This window comes from Poromitra crassiceps (genome assembly GCF_964638095.1).
Source record: "Poromitra crassiceps genome assembly, contig: HAP1_SCAFFOLD_229, whole genome shotgun sequence".
NCBI lineage: Eukaryota > Metazoa > Chordata > Actinopteri > Beryciformes > Melamphaidae > Poromitra > Poromitra crassiceps.
This window is the reverse complement of record NW_028152162.1, coordinates 259,990-275,532: the sequence shown is the minus strand read 5'-3', so window position 1 is coordinate 275,532 and position 15,543 is coordinate 259,990. Positions and strand designations below refer to the sequence as shown.

At 44.0% G+C, this 15,543-nt stretch overlaps 1 protein-coding gene across 1 annotated transcript; it reads right to left on the bottom strand.

Moving 5' to 3' along the window:
- Window positions 1-10,439: 10,439 nt before the first annotated feature.
- Window positions 10,440-14,095, bottom strand: LOC310770792 (cell division cycle protein 20 homolog; the record flags this gene model as incomplete). The annotated part of the gene is made up of 10 exons (XM_083663497.1): window positions 10,440-10,621; window positions 11,217-11,334; window positions 11,460-11,585; window positions 12,062-12,281; window positions 12,415-12,509; window positions 12,770-12,969; window positions 13,272-13,400; window positions 13,519-13,615; window positions 13,705-13,841; window positions 13,999-14,095. The coding sequence occupies 10 exons, from the start codon at window positions 14,093-14,095 to the stop codon at window positions 10,440-10,442; spliced, it is 1,401 nt and encodes a 466-aa protein (XP_083519623.1).
- Window positions 14,096-15,543: the final 1,448 nt, after the last annotated feature.

Sequence of the window (15,543 nt, the reverse complement as noted above, 5' to 3'; positions counted from 1 at the left end):
CAGCTGCCTTCCCTTCAGTGTGTGTAGTGTAGAGCTGCAACGATTAATCGATTAGTCAATCAACAACTATTTTGATAATCGATTAATCGTTAGTATGAGTACAATTTTAAGAGAAAAGGTCAAAATTATCTGATTCCAGCTTCTTAACACGTTGACTGCCAATGACGAGATATCTCGTCTTACAGAATCCAACCGTTGAGTGCCAAAGACGAGATATCTCGTCTTAAAAAAAAAAAAAAAAAAATTTGACGGTCGGGCGTGGATCAACGCTCCCCCCGTCTCCTATAAAAATATTGGAAGTATTGAATGTGTATAATCTATTTTACCGACCAACTAAGTGGCGACAGTGCTCTCCCGACAGAGAGAAAGCCAACCAAAAACAGCCGCGGGAGCAAGCCATTCTCAAGGAAATGGCTTGGCGATTTTACAGTCATCAGTCACCAGACTCGCCCGAGAGCGGCCGCGCCAGCAGCAGCACACCGAGAGCGGAGAGCGGTGCTGGCGTGGGGGATTGCAAATTTGCATAATAGATTATGGGTGAAACACACTTTGAAACACCCGCAGAAAGGCCAGAATCGCACGCATTCCGAAAACCCAGAAACGAACGAGCCTCATTCTCATACTGTAGGCGAAAACGCTTTCACGCTGCTGCACACCGGCGCACAACGGTGGGGGGTTCCAAAAATAGACTGGGTGGGCAGCATAAAGCCTAGAATCGCACAAAGCTTCATCAAAGCTCTCAACCGAAAATCCAAGAAACGATTGAGTCCCATCCACAGTCCACACTCGCCACACTCGCCGACGAGGGGCCGCCAGAGAGGGAGGCTGCTCACTGCTCAGACAGGCAGGAGAAACTGGCTTGTGACAAACTCCACCAGACACGCCCACGGAGGGAGGAGTTTAAAGGAGAGGGTGTTCAGAACTATATTGTTCAGATGTCTGATCTCTCACTGATGCCAAAAATAAATGGTTAAAGTGACTGTTCTGCCTGTTTGATTGAATTTCACAAAACTGCGATTATCTCAGCTTCCTGTCTCACACGCTGAAACCATGCTGTACTCAACGGCTAATATCTACATAACTACTAACTCTACAAACTAACTCTTTTAGACAGAGAAAGCACACATTCTATTAGTACTTTTGTGAACTTCGTGTTCACAAAGTCCAAGCAGAAAATTATCCTCGGCTCTTGTAAAATGAGCCAGAATCCTCAAAAAACGGCTTGGCAGAAGCTACCTACAGTAAAAAAAAAATGGCTGGCAGTGAATGTGTTAAATGTGAATATTTTCTGGTTTCTTTACTCCTGTATGACAGTAAACTGATATTATCTTTGAGTTGTGGACAAAACAAGACATTTGAGGGTGTCATATTAGGCTTTGGGAAACACTGATCGTCATTTGCTACCATTTCCTGACATTTTATAGACCAAACAACAACTAATCGATTAATCGAGAAAATAATCGACAGATTAATCGATTATGAAAATAATCGTTAGTTGCAGCCCTAGTGTATTGTGTGCATGTGTGTGTGCTGCCCGCCCCACCCAGCCCCTCCCCTCTCTCCTCTCATACCACTTTCAGACAGACACGGTTCTGGTTCTGGCTCCGGCTCCGTTCTGGAGTCTCAGAACCTTGGTGCTTTCTGGCGAACCAGCCCGTGTTCACACCAGTTTAAGCGGAACCAAAGTGGGAGGACATTATTCGGTAGTCCTCCTTCAATTTATTTTTATTTTTTTAAGTTTATTAATTATTTGGTCTGGCGTTCGAGTGAACCCAGCCTTGGCCCTCTCTTCTGCAAGTTCGGCATATGACTTGCTCTTTCTTGTACTGCTTTCTAGCTTTTCTTGAGATTCGGTAGATGCCCAAATCGCCACTAAACATTTGGTTTCCTCAGGAGACCACTGCAAATTATTTTTCTCCATGTTGTCACTGCCTTCTTCTCCTTCCTGCTCGTTTTCACAGCCTAGAATGAGACACGCCCACTGATGAGGTCACGGTTACCAAGGAAAACCAATTTTTTTTTGGTTCCGCTGAGAACCAACTTTTCAGGTTCCGAACCAATTAGTTTTTTGGTCTGAACGCGCCGGCCAGTTCAGATTAGGGTTCTGGAACCGGAACCGGTACGGAGCCCTGCCGGTGTGAAAGCCCTAACAGTCAGACTCGGCTCCTCGATGGCAGCTGCTGCCTGTCTCTCGTCTGAGACAGAGAAAGCAACACGGAAAAGAGGATCTCTTTTCTCGTTTGGAAATGGCAAAAAACACATCACATCATGTCTTACAGAGTTGACCATCATTCTCCATCATTTTCACTGAATACTTGTAATGTATTTGGCATGAAAATGAGGGTGGGGGGATATTGAATATAGGCACAACATTTCAGCTGCAATACAAAAATATTGGTATTGTTTTTCAAAAACCTTTCCAATTTTTTTTGTCTAATTTATTTATTTATTTATTTTTCCACTCATTCTCCTGGTTATGAGACATTGCTGAAGGCTGCACATGCAGCTGCATGACTGATAGGCCAGGACCACAGGTAAACAGGTGCTAACCTCTGTCTGGATATGCCCATGCTCAACTAACAATACACTGCTATGCAGTGGGAGCCTTCGCATGGTCTCGGCCTATTAGAAAATGGTTCTGGCACAATTTCATTTCATTTTGAATAATAAGCAATTAGCCATGACAGGTCAGAACAGCTGAGAGGCATCGTTAGGAATGATTGTGAAGCAGTGGTAACTAGGGCTGCACGATATTGGAAAAAACTGACATTGCGATATTCCCCACCCCTGCGATATATATTGCGATATGAAAAAATAGAGATTTTCACCAGATTACCAGAATAGCTCTATTTTAAAGAAAATAATACTTCTAGATTGATTTGGGTGATTTTGTAGAGGAGTCCATCTGATATTGGAGGGGAAATTATGTATTTTAATGTTTCTCAACCACTGGGCTGTGGCCTACTGGTAGGCCTCAGAGCACCATCTATCAGGGTTCATACACATTTTGACCAATAGATTTCCATGACTTGCATACATGAAAAAGTGAGTGAGTTATGACATTCTACTTTAAAAATGTCACTAGCCTACATTTCACTTAGTGTACTGCAGCTTTTAAAGCCAGGGAAAGACAACATGTATGCCGTATCATCACCATATTTTACCATATCCAACATCTAAGACCATATAGTCTCATATCACAATATTGATATACAATTGATATATTGCCCACCCCTAATATTGAGTGCCAGAATCTACCGTTTCAATAAATCAACAATGAAACACCCCTGCCACTTTACACACTTGGTCTGACCCCCCGGAAACCCCCTCCAGAAACTACCAAGTGGTACACTCCGCATCTCTGGAGTTCCGGTTTTGGAGCGCACCGCAGTACAGACAGAGACGACGATTCACATGTTGTAGCAGCACTGGTGACAAACAATTCATTCGTGAAAAGTAATAAATATACATTTAATTGCCAAGATATGTCTCTTGTCTTTTTATTTTCACTGAAATGTTTGTGTAAATGAGTCGCTATGTATGATTAACTCAACCCAGGTCCTTACACATCAAGAGCGAATATATGGCACGAAATTGCGATGCGAGTTTTGACCCACCTGTCAATCACAGCCACAGATGTGTACACGTCGGAAGCGAACTACTGAAAAATCGACCGTGGTTCGAAAAAATAAACACCGCAATAACGCTCGGCGAAACTTCGCCGTTGGTATGCACGGTTGCATTGACTGATATAGGTTCGGATAATATTATTGACGTGCGAATTAATCGCACGAAAAAAACGCTCCCGATGTGTAGGACCTGGCATCATCAGAGCCTGAGGGGGAGAGAGAGCTGCGGTGATACACGGACAACTTCTCAGTAATAATCACTTTAGCCTTCTTGTCATTATGTTGCTGTCTTGCTTGTTGGTGTTTCAAGAGTAAATATCTCCACTCCACAGACATGTTTGAGTTACAGCAGCCAGCCTGCTAGTGCACTGCAACCTGTGGACACATCCGCCTACGCAATCACATCGTTTACATCCGACGGGCTACTGTCAGCAACGCAACATAAGCAAAAATAATTCAATTTAGCTCTCTGTCCATTTTGTTGTGTTGAAGCTAAGCACTAAATGAGTGAGTACAGTAGTAGGGCATCTCTCACCTTTGAGAGAGACTGCATTTCACTCAGTAGGCTACCCCTAAAGTGAGAGTTTATCAAGCAAAATGACGAGTTAATTTACTTTTAACATCGCACGCCCTGCGATGTGACTATTGCGCATGCGCACATCGCGATGACGATGTGTAAACGATATATCGTGCAGCCCTAGTGGTAACGCGTCATAAAAAAAGAACACAGATGTTCAGGTCACTATTTATTTTTAATCAGCAATTAAATAATATTACCGTAGTTAAGTGATATTCTTCTGGGAAGCAATATAGTTATGTTGGTATGGATATTTAAATTGACAGTTTTGTGGGCATAGATGTATGGAAGGAGATTAATGAACTCGTCTGCTTTTTCTCAAGTCTATAGATGTGTCTCTGAGAACTCAGTATCAAATTTTAGAGCTGAATTTGAAATTATGGTAGATTTATTTTATTTTTTAGGTCAATGGTTCAGTATGAGCATGATACATTCACAATTAGACTATTGAAATGCAGTCTGCTGGCACTAATGGCTTTCCATATGGCTGTGTGTTCATCAGGTATTGATCAGGTATCAAATGGATTTCACTCTAAACTGAGGACTGGAGTTACCTATTCAATAAAGTGAAGTTTGAAAGAGTCAATGTATAACAACAAACTTGATGTCTGATGCACTGTACCAATGGTTCTCAAAGTGGATAAAGGAGTTTCAGGCATTCCTCCATGCAGCAAAATCAGCAAAGATGAATTTCTCTCTTGTTGACTCAAAAATATTCCTAATTAGAATATGTACACTACAGTAGTGAATGACTACACTATTATAGTCATCCGTTTCATTCTCACCACTCTCTATAGCTCACTATATGTCGCTGCATCCAGAGGAGCACCCAGTGACTGTATTTACTGTATCTTGTGTTCTCCAGGGAGGTGAAGTATCTGAACATCAAAGGAAGCCTGGTGGATGAGCACACGGTTTAAGGGCTGACTACTGGTAGTCTCGCTAGCCAGCCTCCCCTCCCTTCACTCCCTTCAGGAGGACTAAGGGCTGACCAAAGCAGGGAAAGAGGTGAGATGATCGTTTACATAAAATGCATTTATTTATTTAACCAATTAGTCCCGCTGAGATTGAAAATCAAAGATTTGCATAAATACAATGACTAAAATACAATCAAAATGGCATAAATCACTTATCAATTTTGTCACTCTGTTTGATCCCATGTGACTTTTAACCAGTGATTTTGATTTCTGCTCTTGCTAGTTCTGTACCAAACAAACTCTGACCTTAAACCAAGACGTCCGTGTATACGGTACTTTAGTTGATTTATTTTGCTGTAGAAGGAATCTCCTGCGCTTCAACCCCTCCACAGAGGGAGGTCGGTGCTCTCAAAACAGGACAAAACAATAGGGTCTTTCACACCGGCCTTGAAAGCCGAAAAATGCACGGAAATTAGGATTCGCGGCTCCGATGTGAAAGGCATGAACGCGCGTTGGTGGGTAATTCTTGTACGCCTTTTGTCCCGGCACCAAAGGTTGTCACATCGCCGTATTGGCGGACAACCCGCCTCCACCTGAAAGCGTCGTAGCGCCCAGCTGGCAAGAGGTGCGAATGGGCGTGACATCCTGATGACGTACTGTTTCATAAAAAATTACTGGGGAAATCACCTCATGCAGCAAGGACAGTGAAAGTAAAAAAAAGTAGCCTATACAATCATGCGCCAGGAGGAATGCTCCGTGCCTGTGTAGTAGGTTATATAGCTGTCTGTGGCGAGTTGGTCTGACAATATTCCCTCTGGAAACCAGCTCCAGAACGGCAATCTGTCTAGCTAATGGCTGGCTCACACTACAGGATTTTCGGGCCGATTTATGCAGCCTCATCGGGGCTGTCCCGATCATATCAAACATGTTTGATATTTAGGACTGAAAATCTGCGCGAATACATCATCCTGCTGCTGCACAAGACTCGTTAATTGACGCAGCTCATTTGATGCGCTGCACTGCAGGCGGAGCACAGAACCATGAGTAGCCTATTTGGGGGAAAATGTCACTAATTTATATCACAATGAATGACCAATGATTAAAAAGTTGTTATATCGTAGTTTTGAGCCCCTGCCAGTCAGAGGCTGTCCTACCTGTTTATCGAGCAGTGTGGGGAAAAAAGGCATTGCTGCTGCGGGAAGCAATCCAGTCTATCCAAACTTTAGCCGATCTCATCATGGCATGCAGCAGGGGAATATATTTTGGTAGCCCATGTTTGTGTTCTCACTTGTACAGACAATAGAGTCGCGTTGTTTACACGCATGCTAACTACCGTGAGATTCATTTGTTTGGCGAGACGGGCATGAAAATGAGGAAAAAGAGAGAGAGAGGTGAGGTGAGGGCGGAGCGCTTTGGTCACTGCTGGAACCCCAAAAACGATCGATCTGCTTAGTAGGTGAATTTACTTCTATGAAATGTGTTGTATAAATAAAGTTGGCTTTCCTTGAATGCAATTCATGCAACACTTCGCTGCCAGAAAATCGGCAGATGCACTCCGCAGCGGAGCCTGTTTTGGCAAGTCCGCCCACCATGCGAGTGCACCTATCCTCCCTGCTCAGCGGAGAAGGAGGGAAGTACCGTAAATTCCGGACTATAAGCCGCACCTTTTTTCCCGTTTTTTGGCCTTTTTTGGCCCCTGCGGCTTATATAACGGTGCGGCTTATCTATGGATTAAAAAAAAAAAAAAAAAAAAAAAAATCTCTCTTTTTTAGCACTCTTTCTAACTATAAATCCACTTCTGTTTTAATTTCCTCTCTTGCCCTCTTTTCACCACACTGTATGACACTGTATGACACTGTATGACACTGTGTGCACTGTAAATAACAACACAGGTGGTGTTGTGTTATGTTGTTTTGTTGAAATGTTAATAAATGGGAGCATTACATATGGTAATTAAACATTAAAACACAAAAAAAAAAAAAAAAAAAAATACCATTAAAACACCCGCGGCTTATAGTCCGGTGCGGCTTATATAAGAAAAAAATAGTCAACTTTGCAGGTGCGGCTTATACACCGGTGCGCCTTATAGTCCGGAATTTACGGTATTGTTGTTGAATGAATTCGTTCATCATACAGTAGCCTATAGGCTACACTAACCTATGAAAATATTAATTTGGGCTAGGAGGAGCAGGAAATCCCTGCGCTCGCCTTTCAATCCGGGAGCAGGGGATTTCACCTGAAAGTACAGAGCAGCACGGTAATGTGGCCGTGCTGCTTGGCTCGTGTGAAAGCAATTTCTGTGGCGAGGCGGCTGGCTTTACGGGACTCCTAAACGGCTATTTTTGCGCGATCTGTGTATGAAAGAGCCTAAAAAGTGTTTTGACTCTGAAGAAGACGCAGTGCACGTCGAAACGTCAGTTTTGTACCTTTATTAAATTTATTTAAGTGACTTCGTGTGCTCCAGCTTACTCATTGGGTTAGTCCTTTTGGAAGTGGCCCATTGACCTGTTTACATTGATTTATTTTGCATTGTATATATATTCCGTATATTCTTGTACTATAACAGCCATTCTTAAAACAGACTGGAATCTTATTGGCTGAGAAAAGAAAAAAACTGGCTTGGCGGACCAGTAAGAGGATATATTTCATCTGTTCATGTTTTCCTATGTAATGTTGATTTATTGCAGAACCTTTTTTAAATGCATTACAAAAGCACTTTTTTTTTTGTAAGTGCAAAAACACTCGTGTGAGTAAAAAAGTACCATAAATAATAATAATAATAGTATTTTAAACGACCTTAACGTCTCGTGTCCTGATTTATAGCCTCTTAGGGTGACTGGTGCTTTTGTGTGCTGTCATTGATTCCCTTCTGGGGGGAAACTGTTGTTTGAATGTGGGGGGACGCTTGAGTCAATATGGCCGGGGGCCAAATTGGGGGTTGAGCGATGAGGAGCGGGCGGGGTGCAAAAAGTGTTCAGCAGCTCTGCACGGCATGGAGAGCCCAGTGAAGTGATGGAGAGTCCTTTAAGAGTGGGAGGGCGGAGCCACTCCTTTTAGTGTTGTCGTTAATTTCCCAAGGGCAGGGGTTCTTAAAATCTGCTGTCAAGCTCCGAGAGCAACAGTCGTTAAAACTACTGATGTGCCTGTCATGTGACTGATGTCATGTGACTGATCTGCAGTGGGTCAGCGACCCTTTTAAGGCCCCAAATCACAATATTTAACAATAATTGTAGCCCATAGCTCCAAGATGCAGTTTGTCCATTATTCTGGCATGAAATCACCGTTTTAATAGCAAGTGAGTTTGACTTGATACATGAAGAGAAGACTCAAGACTTGGGTTCTGGTGACTTGGGACTTGTGCTTTGATGACTCGTAAAGGTTTTTAAAGTCTTGACTTGAGATCTTGAGTCTGTGTGTAAAATGACTCAGATTGAAAGTGAGGAGATTTGTTCCAGCAGACCACTGGATTCAAATTCTGATTTCTGAATTTGTATGGAATGAGTGAAGTTGAAAGTGATTGTAGAAATCAAACTCATGATGTTCTTACCAAGTTTGTATCCTATTAAAACCATATTGCATTGAAAAGTCCTCGATATTTTGTTTTCTTTACAATATTAACTTGATTACTGGACTCTTGATTTGTTCTGGCTTGACTTGCTGGTCTAAAAGTATACTTGGGACTTGACTTTGTAATCTACATTTCGGCATAACTTAACACAATTAGCTCAGGAAGAAGAATGACTATTTTGATCATAGTTTCACTGAATTCTGGACAAAATCATATCTTGGACCAATGGGCTTCTTCTGTGACCCTAATGTGGACTGAACTGGGGGTCCTTGATATGAAAAAGGTGGAGAATCATTGCATTAGATTTTTCTTTTTTCTTTTTCAAAATTGCATTTTCACATCCCATCTTAGTTAAAACCATTTCACACACCCCTGTTATGTTAGGACGATAACACACGTGCATCTATCAGAACAGAAAGAAAACCAATCAAATCTATCAAATCTTATCAAATCAGATGGTTCACCAGGCTGGGGAATATTCAGCCATGTTGGAGTGGTGTGTTGTGTGTTGGGGGGGGGGGGGGGGGGGATGTTAAAGAAAACAGCTGTCGTAAAAGTGAAGAATCTGCGTTTTAGAGCAGCGAGGGAGCACATTTTTTGAGCCTGACCCAGACCTGAGAAGAGACGGGAGTGTATAAGGAGAGACAGGAGGAGAGAGGGATGGGAGAGACCAAACACAGGGGCATGAGGAAGACAAGAACAAGCAGAAGAGTTGACCCAGATCTGAGAATAAAGAGATAGGAATGTAAGGAGAAATGGACAGAGTAAAAAAAGGTATGAGAGAAACATGAGGATGTGGGGGAATGGAGAGATTAACCAAGAGGAGGACCAGAGGGTAGGAAGGAAAGAAATTAATGGATGGATGGATGAATGATCTCTCGAGCTATCACCCGCTCATGGGAGAACTGTGCCCTTGTTATTTTACATCTGACCACAAGGTGTCACTCTTTAGCCATTTCAACTGTATGTAGTTCTACCAGACTGTGGTTCTACTAAACTTTCTGCAAATCAACAATCTTAATATATTCACACTGGAGGGGTTCTATTTTCTTAAAAGTGCAGCATGTGTCGCATTTTTTAAACACCAACATCACTCTAGTTAATTGTGATCCCTTGGTATAACTACTGTAAAACAAATGAGACCCTGGTGGAGACAATATTATGGTCACTTCTATCTCACACCAGCCCAGGGTCAGACTCATTGACTGTACATAATGTCAGTGGTCAGACTGTTTCTCAAAGTGAAGACTACATTTCCCATAAGCCTTGTTGCAAGAGGATGTTTGCTTCTTTGGCGTCTGTCTTTAAAGTTGTGCTTGATGTTACAGGTTGGCAGTGGCAGGGTGACATCACCTGGAATCAGAGATGGTAGTTTCTATACACTGTACCACATGTCAAGTGATCATGTGAATGATGTTTACAATGCATCACAGTCATGATAGGAAGGTTTCTAATGTTCTCAGGAGACGTTACAAAGGCTTTCAGAGCTCATAATGGTTTTTGCACCATCATTACATAACATATATTACCCTTGAATACCTTAACTAACACATTCACACAGAAGGTGTTAATGAAACACGCAAGGCAAGGTATGTAGAAACATTATTTTTTAATCTAAAAACACAAAAACAGATACATTAAAACAATCAGAAAAACATTTTAAAAAAGTGCAACATAACAAAAGTATTTACATGTGACTCCCCAGCAGGGAATGATAATCCGATAGACTATATATTACCGTATATAGTCTATCGGATTATCATCCCCCGCAGTATGCTGCTCGCCCTGTCACGTCCAGTCCTGTCTGTGGCCTTCTCTACAGGGTCCCTCACAAAGCTGTTCCACAGACGAAGAGTCTCATCAGCCCCAATCGTAGCACATGTGGAGTTGTCTGGGCTCAGAGTGGCATGAAGAACTCTGTCATCATGTCCTAAAAGAAGAGAAAGTGCATTTATTATCTTAGAACAGCAAAAGCATGAACAACAAGACTGCTTTGAAATGTTAGCTGGTGGTTCCCTTTTAAAAAGCCCCAAGTATGGGGCGTCCGGGTAGTGTAGCGGTAGACTCCCTGCCCACCAACACGAGGGTCACAGGTTCACGCCCACGTGTTACCTCCGGCTTGGTCGGGCGTCCATACACGCACGATTGGCTGTGTCTGTGGGTGGGAAGCCGGATTGGCGGTATGTGTCCTGGTCACAGCGGAAGGGGACTGGAAGGGAACTGGTGGGAATAGCGTGAGAATCTGGGGGGAGAAAATGTCTGGGCGAGTATCAGACAAGTTTTAAGATTCTCCCCCCTTCTCTCCACATTGTACTTGGCCAATTTCCCCTGCTGTCCCGGTCATTGCTCCACCCCACCAGCTGCGTCTTTTCACACGACACAGAGTTTCACCAGCGTGTGAGAGGATCACGCTATTCCCCCAGTTCCCCTCCTGTTTGACTTCAAACCTGCAACCTTCGTGATGATAGGCAGGGAATCTACTGCTGCACCACCCGGACACACCGACTGTCGTGACAAGAACTTACCATTGAGCTCTGCAACTTTGGAGAGGGATGGGTACTTCCAGATAACAACATTGTTGCTGTTGAGTCCATGGGTAGAAAGCAGCTCCTTGTAGTTGGGCGCAAACACCAGGGAAGAGATCTGAAAGGCAAAGACATCACATGGCTTAAGTCACAAAATAAAAAAAGTACACAGTGAATCATCGACTGACGGTAACCATCAACATCATACGAAGGGACTGGATGGGCTGAAAGTTGCACGGTTACCTGGGACTGAGTGTCAAGTGAGCTGATGCAGGAGCCACTGTTCACATTCCAGACGCGGATGTGTCGGTCACTGGTCCCACCTCCAGAAGCAAGGATGTTCCGCTGCCATGGACACCAGGCCAAAGCCTAAGACAAGATGGCAAAATAAATGAATACGATTGTCAGAATTCACAGCATGATCTGATGTACAAGTCCCACTGCCAGGGTTTAGAACCAGAGGTGCCCAAATGCTTTCCTATGAAGGGCCACAAATTCATCTGGAAGGAGGGCAGCGGGGCCAAAAATTAATACTGACATTAAGTGAAAATGTGTTATATTTTTGTAGACTATTCTAATAAAAAAAAATAAAAAAAAAGTATTTTCTCTGTTTAACAGTAATTTCATCAGTTAGATTTAGAGTTGATGGATTCCTTAGGTCTTCTAGTTTAATCTTCTAAGTATCATCACTCTAGCTTTTTTTTTAAATGAGCCCGCCACAGCCTCTGAAAAACAATATTGTGTGTGTGTGTGTGTGTGTGTGTGTGTGTGTGTGTGTGTGTGTGAAAAATAGAGAGTAAAAACAACAATGTGGTTTGTTTGGTTGTCAGGGTGAAGCTCCTCACCTTGACGGCTCCTTGGTGCTGGTTCCAGCAGCGGAGCGACTGGCGGTGATTCACGCCGGGCCACACGTTCACCAGGTTGTCGGCGCCACCGCTGGCCAGGTACTTCCCGTCAGGAGACCACTGCAGACCGCACACCTCGTCAGTGTGACCCCTCAGCGTGGAGACGTGGTGGTCCGCCACCCTCACATCATGGTGGTGGATGAGTCCTGAGCTGGAGCCACTGAGGGAGAGTGTAAAAAAAAATATATATATATATATATATTTAAACACATTTTGCCCCCCGAGCCCCTCGTTAACTTCCTACCCTGTAGCCAGTGACAGTTATAGACACAAGTGTCGGACAGAGACTGTACCTGGTCAGAACGTGTTCATTCCAAGATAAGCAACCAACTCTCCCCACGTGGCCGGCCATGTTGCGTAGACGCTTCCGGGTCTCCACATCCCACAACTGAGGGAAGGAAAATATAAGAACAATTGTTTTCTTAACCCATTGATACCTGATGCAGCATTTGCGTGTATATCCCTCATTTGTGTGCGTATCCCTTTAAGACGGCGAACCGCGTTAACTTAAAGGGATACACACACAAATGCTGCATCAGGTATCAATGGGTTAATGCAGGAATAAACCAAGTTTCCAGTACATTAGAGTGCACTCTGTAATGAAGCCAAGACTCAGTGGTGTGTGTGTGTGTGTGTTAGCCTGCTCACCTGAACTTTGCAGTCACTGGTGCCGATGGCCAGGTAGCGAGCCTCTTTGGCCCACGACACTGAAGTGATGTAGTCCTCTCCTTCACCATCCATCTTCATGAGCTCAGTAACGTCTCCCTGACTGTGATCCCACACGTAGACACTGTCACCGAGAGCCACAGCAAGAAGGTTGCGACTGCCCCAGTCAAGTAGACTCAGATCTGGGAGAAGTGGGACCAAATGAAAGCTTGTTAAGTACAAAAGGGCTCCCCCCCAACAACCCAATATGCAAACTTTATATTTATTTATTTTATTTATTTATAAATTTATAAAGATATGAAACTTGAGATATAAATCAATGAATGGCCTAATTATTAGACCATTAATTGACTCTAATACCCATGTCACCAGGCCAACAACTAAACCCAAAAACCCAAGAAATGCATGTACATTACTAGGAATAAATCACCACTCTTTGCCACCCGCCCAGTCATAGAAATATGAAGTTAGATGAGAAACTCACAGAAATCATTCCTGAGCTCAGGGCAATCAAGGATTCGGTCAGCAGCAGTTGATATGTGTCTGGTCTTCTTGACACAAGCTGGGGCTGTGGCTTGACTGGAGAGGACTTTCACATTGTTCCGCCGATAGCCTGTAAACTTGTCCTGATAGCCTGTAAATGAGAGGAAAACGAATTATACACCGTTCACTTTCCCTGCTCGGGTCGTCATACAGTTGCACGACAGCATCAGTAATGTAAAATGCTATACCTCCTGGATCAAACAGTGGCTTCCCTTCCAGGTTCAGGATCTTCGCCTCTTCAATGTCGAACCCATTGAGTGCGACAGACCAGGCTTTCCGGTTCTCCTGCAAAAGACACATAGCCTAGTCAATAACATGCCTATAAAATACAGGCCAGACATACTGTAAACTTTAAAGTATCAAAGCAAACTGACCAGTGCTCCCATAGGATCTTTTGTGTCGACAGGATCAGCCTCCTTTGTCAGAAGGAAGTTTGCCACCTCCATTTGTTTGGGATTTCTGGTGGGAATGAAGCGGTCGCCTCCAACATTGGAACAGGTGCGTTTTTTGCCTTTACATAGGAGAAGTATTTCATTGGTTAACAGTTTTCAGAAACTTTTACTAAAAGAGATCCAACACCACAATCTGTTTGACAAGTCTGCTGAAGACTAAACATTATACTGGAAGGCATCCATACAAATTATATTTCAATCATGTGAGCAAGTTACCTGGAGTTTTCCTCCGCGTTTTGGCAGGGGACAAAACATTTGGAGGCGTTGAGTCGCTGGCCTCCTTTCGCCACCTCGCCATGTTGGTGATCCTCATGTCGTTATGCAGCAGTCTGAAAGTAGCGTAAACGTTCGCTAGCATGAGAGACGAGGAGAGCAGTTAACGCTATTTAACATGTTCATTCACATTTAGCTCAAATGTAAACAGTAAACTGGTGGGCTTAACCAGTTGACTTAAGTTTCATTTCATGAAAAATAGCAGCAGTTACATTCGTTAGTTAACCGTAAGGTTCATTAGCTAACCATACTACTCAATGTCAAATTTGCTAAACTACATTATGCTACCGTTGTGTGAAGAATACATGGTCGTCCGTCCGCCTCGAATTGGAGCCGTCTCGCCGTCTGGCGGCGCCAGCGAGCCCTACATGCTAACGTTAACGTTAGCATAGCATGTAGCGTTCGTTAGCTCACAACTTACAGTAACATACTGTACAGATTTACTGATTACATTAATCCACTATTAAATGCAATGTTTTGTCTTTTAGCTTGTAGAATTCACTAACCTCTCTGAGAAGAAATGTGCTCCAAGTCGTTTGTCAGTAGTTTGTTGTTGATAGTATTGTAACGTGTTTGGGTAATCCAAGTATTACCTGTAATGTGATGTGCAACATAAGTGTCTCAACGGTAGCTAGGAACTAATGTATGTGGGTGTGTTCCTAGGGGAAACGGGGTATATAGGACCAGCGGCCGCTGTGCCGCATGGAGTCAAGATATGGAGTGAGCGAGACCGGTTGTTAGGTGTAGAGCTAGCGGTGTGAAGCTAGCTGCTAGGAGCTAACGAAGCCTGTGAATAAAGACCCTGTACCAACTACAACTCTCCGTTCCTTGGCGTACCACAGATACGCTACATTGGTGTCAGCAAGTGAAGCGGTAGCGCCTCTGATTCGGTCGAGAGGGGAGAGAGTGAGGAGGAACAGCGGAGAAAAGTTGGAGATCAAAGGCTCGAGCGACCTAGCTGTAGCGAGCTAGCTGTGTGAGCTAGCTGCTACGAGCGCCACGTGTGATGGCGCGTCTGGAAGAAAGCCTGTCGGTGAACGGGAGAGAAGAGGGGCTGACGACAGAGATCAGCTCGATGCTGGCGGGCATGGAAGCCCGTGTGTTGAAAGAAGTCAGACGGCTGTTGGAGACGATACCAGCCTGGGCAGAGGGGCTTATGGAGCTGCTACGAGAGCTCGCGCAGCACGGAGAGAAGCGGACGGAGGAGCCACAAAATAGACTGTGCTGGAGCTGTGGAGAACCGGGCCACGTGGCGAGGTGGTGCCGAGGCGAGCCCGGGAGACGGACCGGGTATGCGGGACAACGACATGGACAGCAGGGAGCCTGCTGGGCATGTGGAGCGATTGGACATTTAGCCAGAGAATGTCAAGAAGCTGTCGGAGATTGGAGAACAGCGAGAGAGGAGAGACGTGCAGGCGGTGAACAGGTGAGGCTTTGTTGGGCTTGCCAGTCGCCTGAACATTTAGCTAGAGACTGCACTAAGAGTGT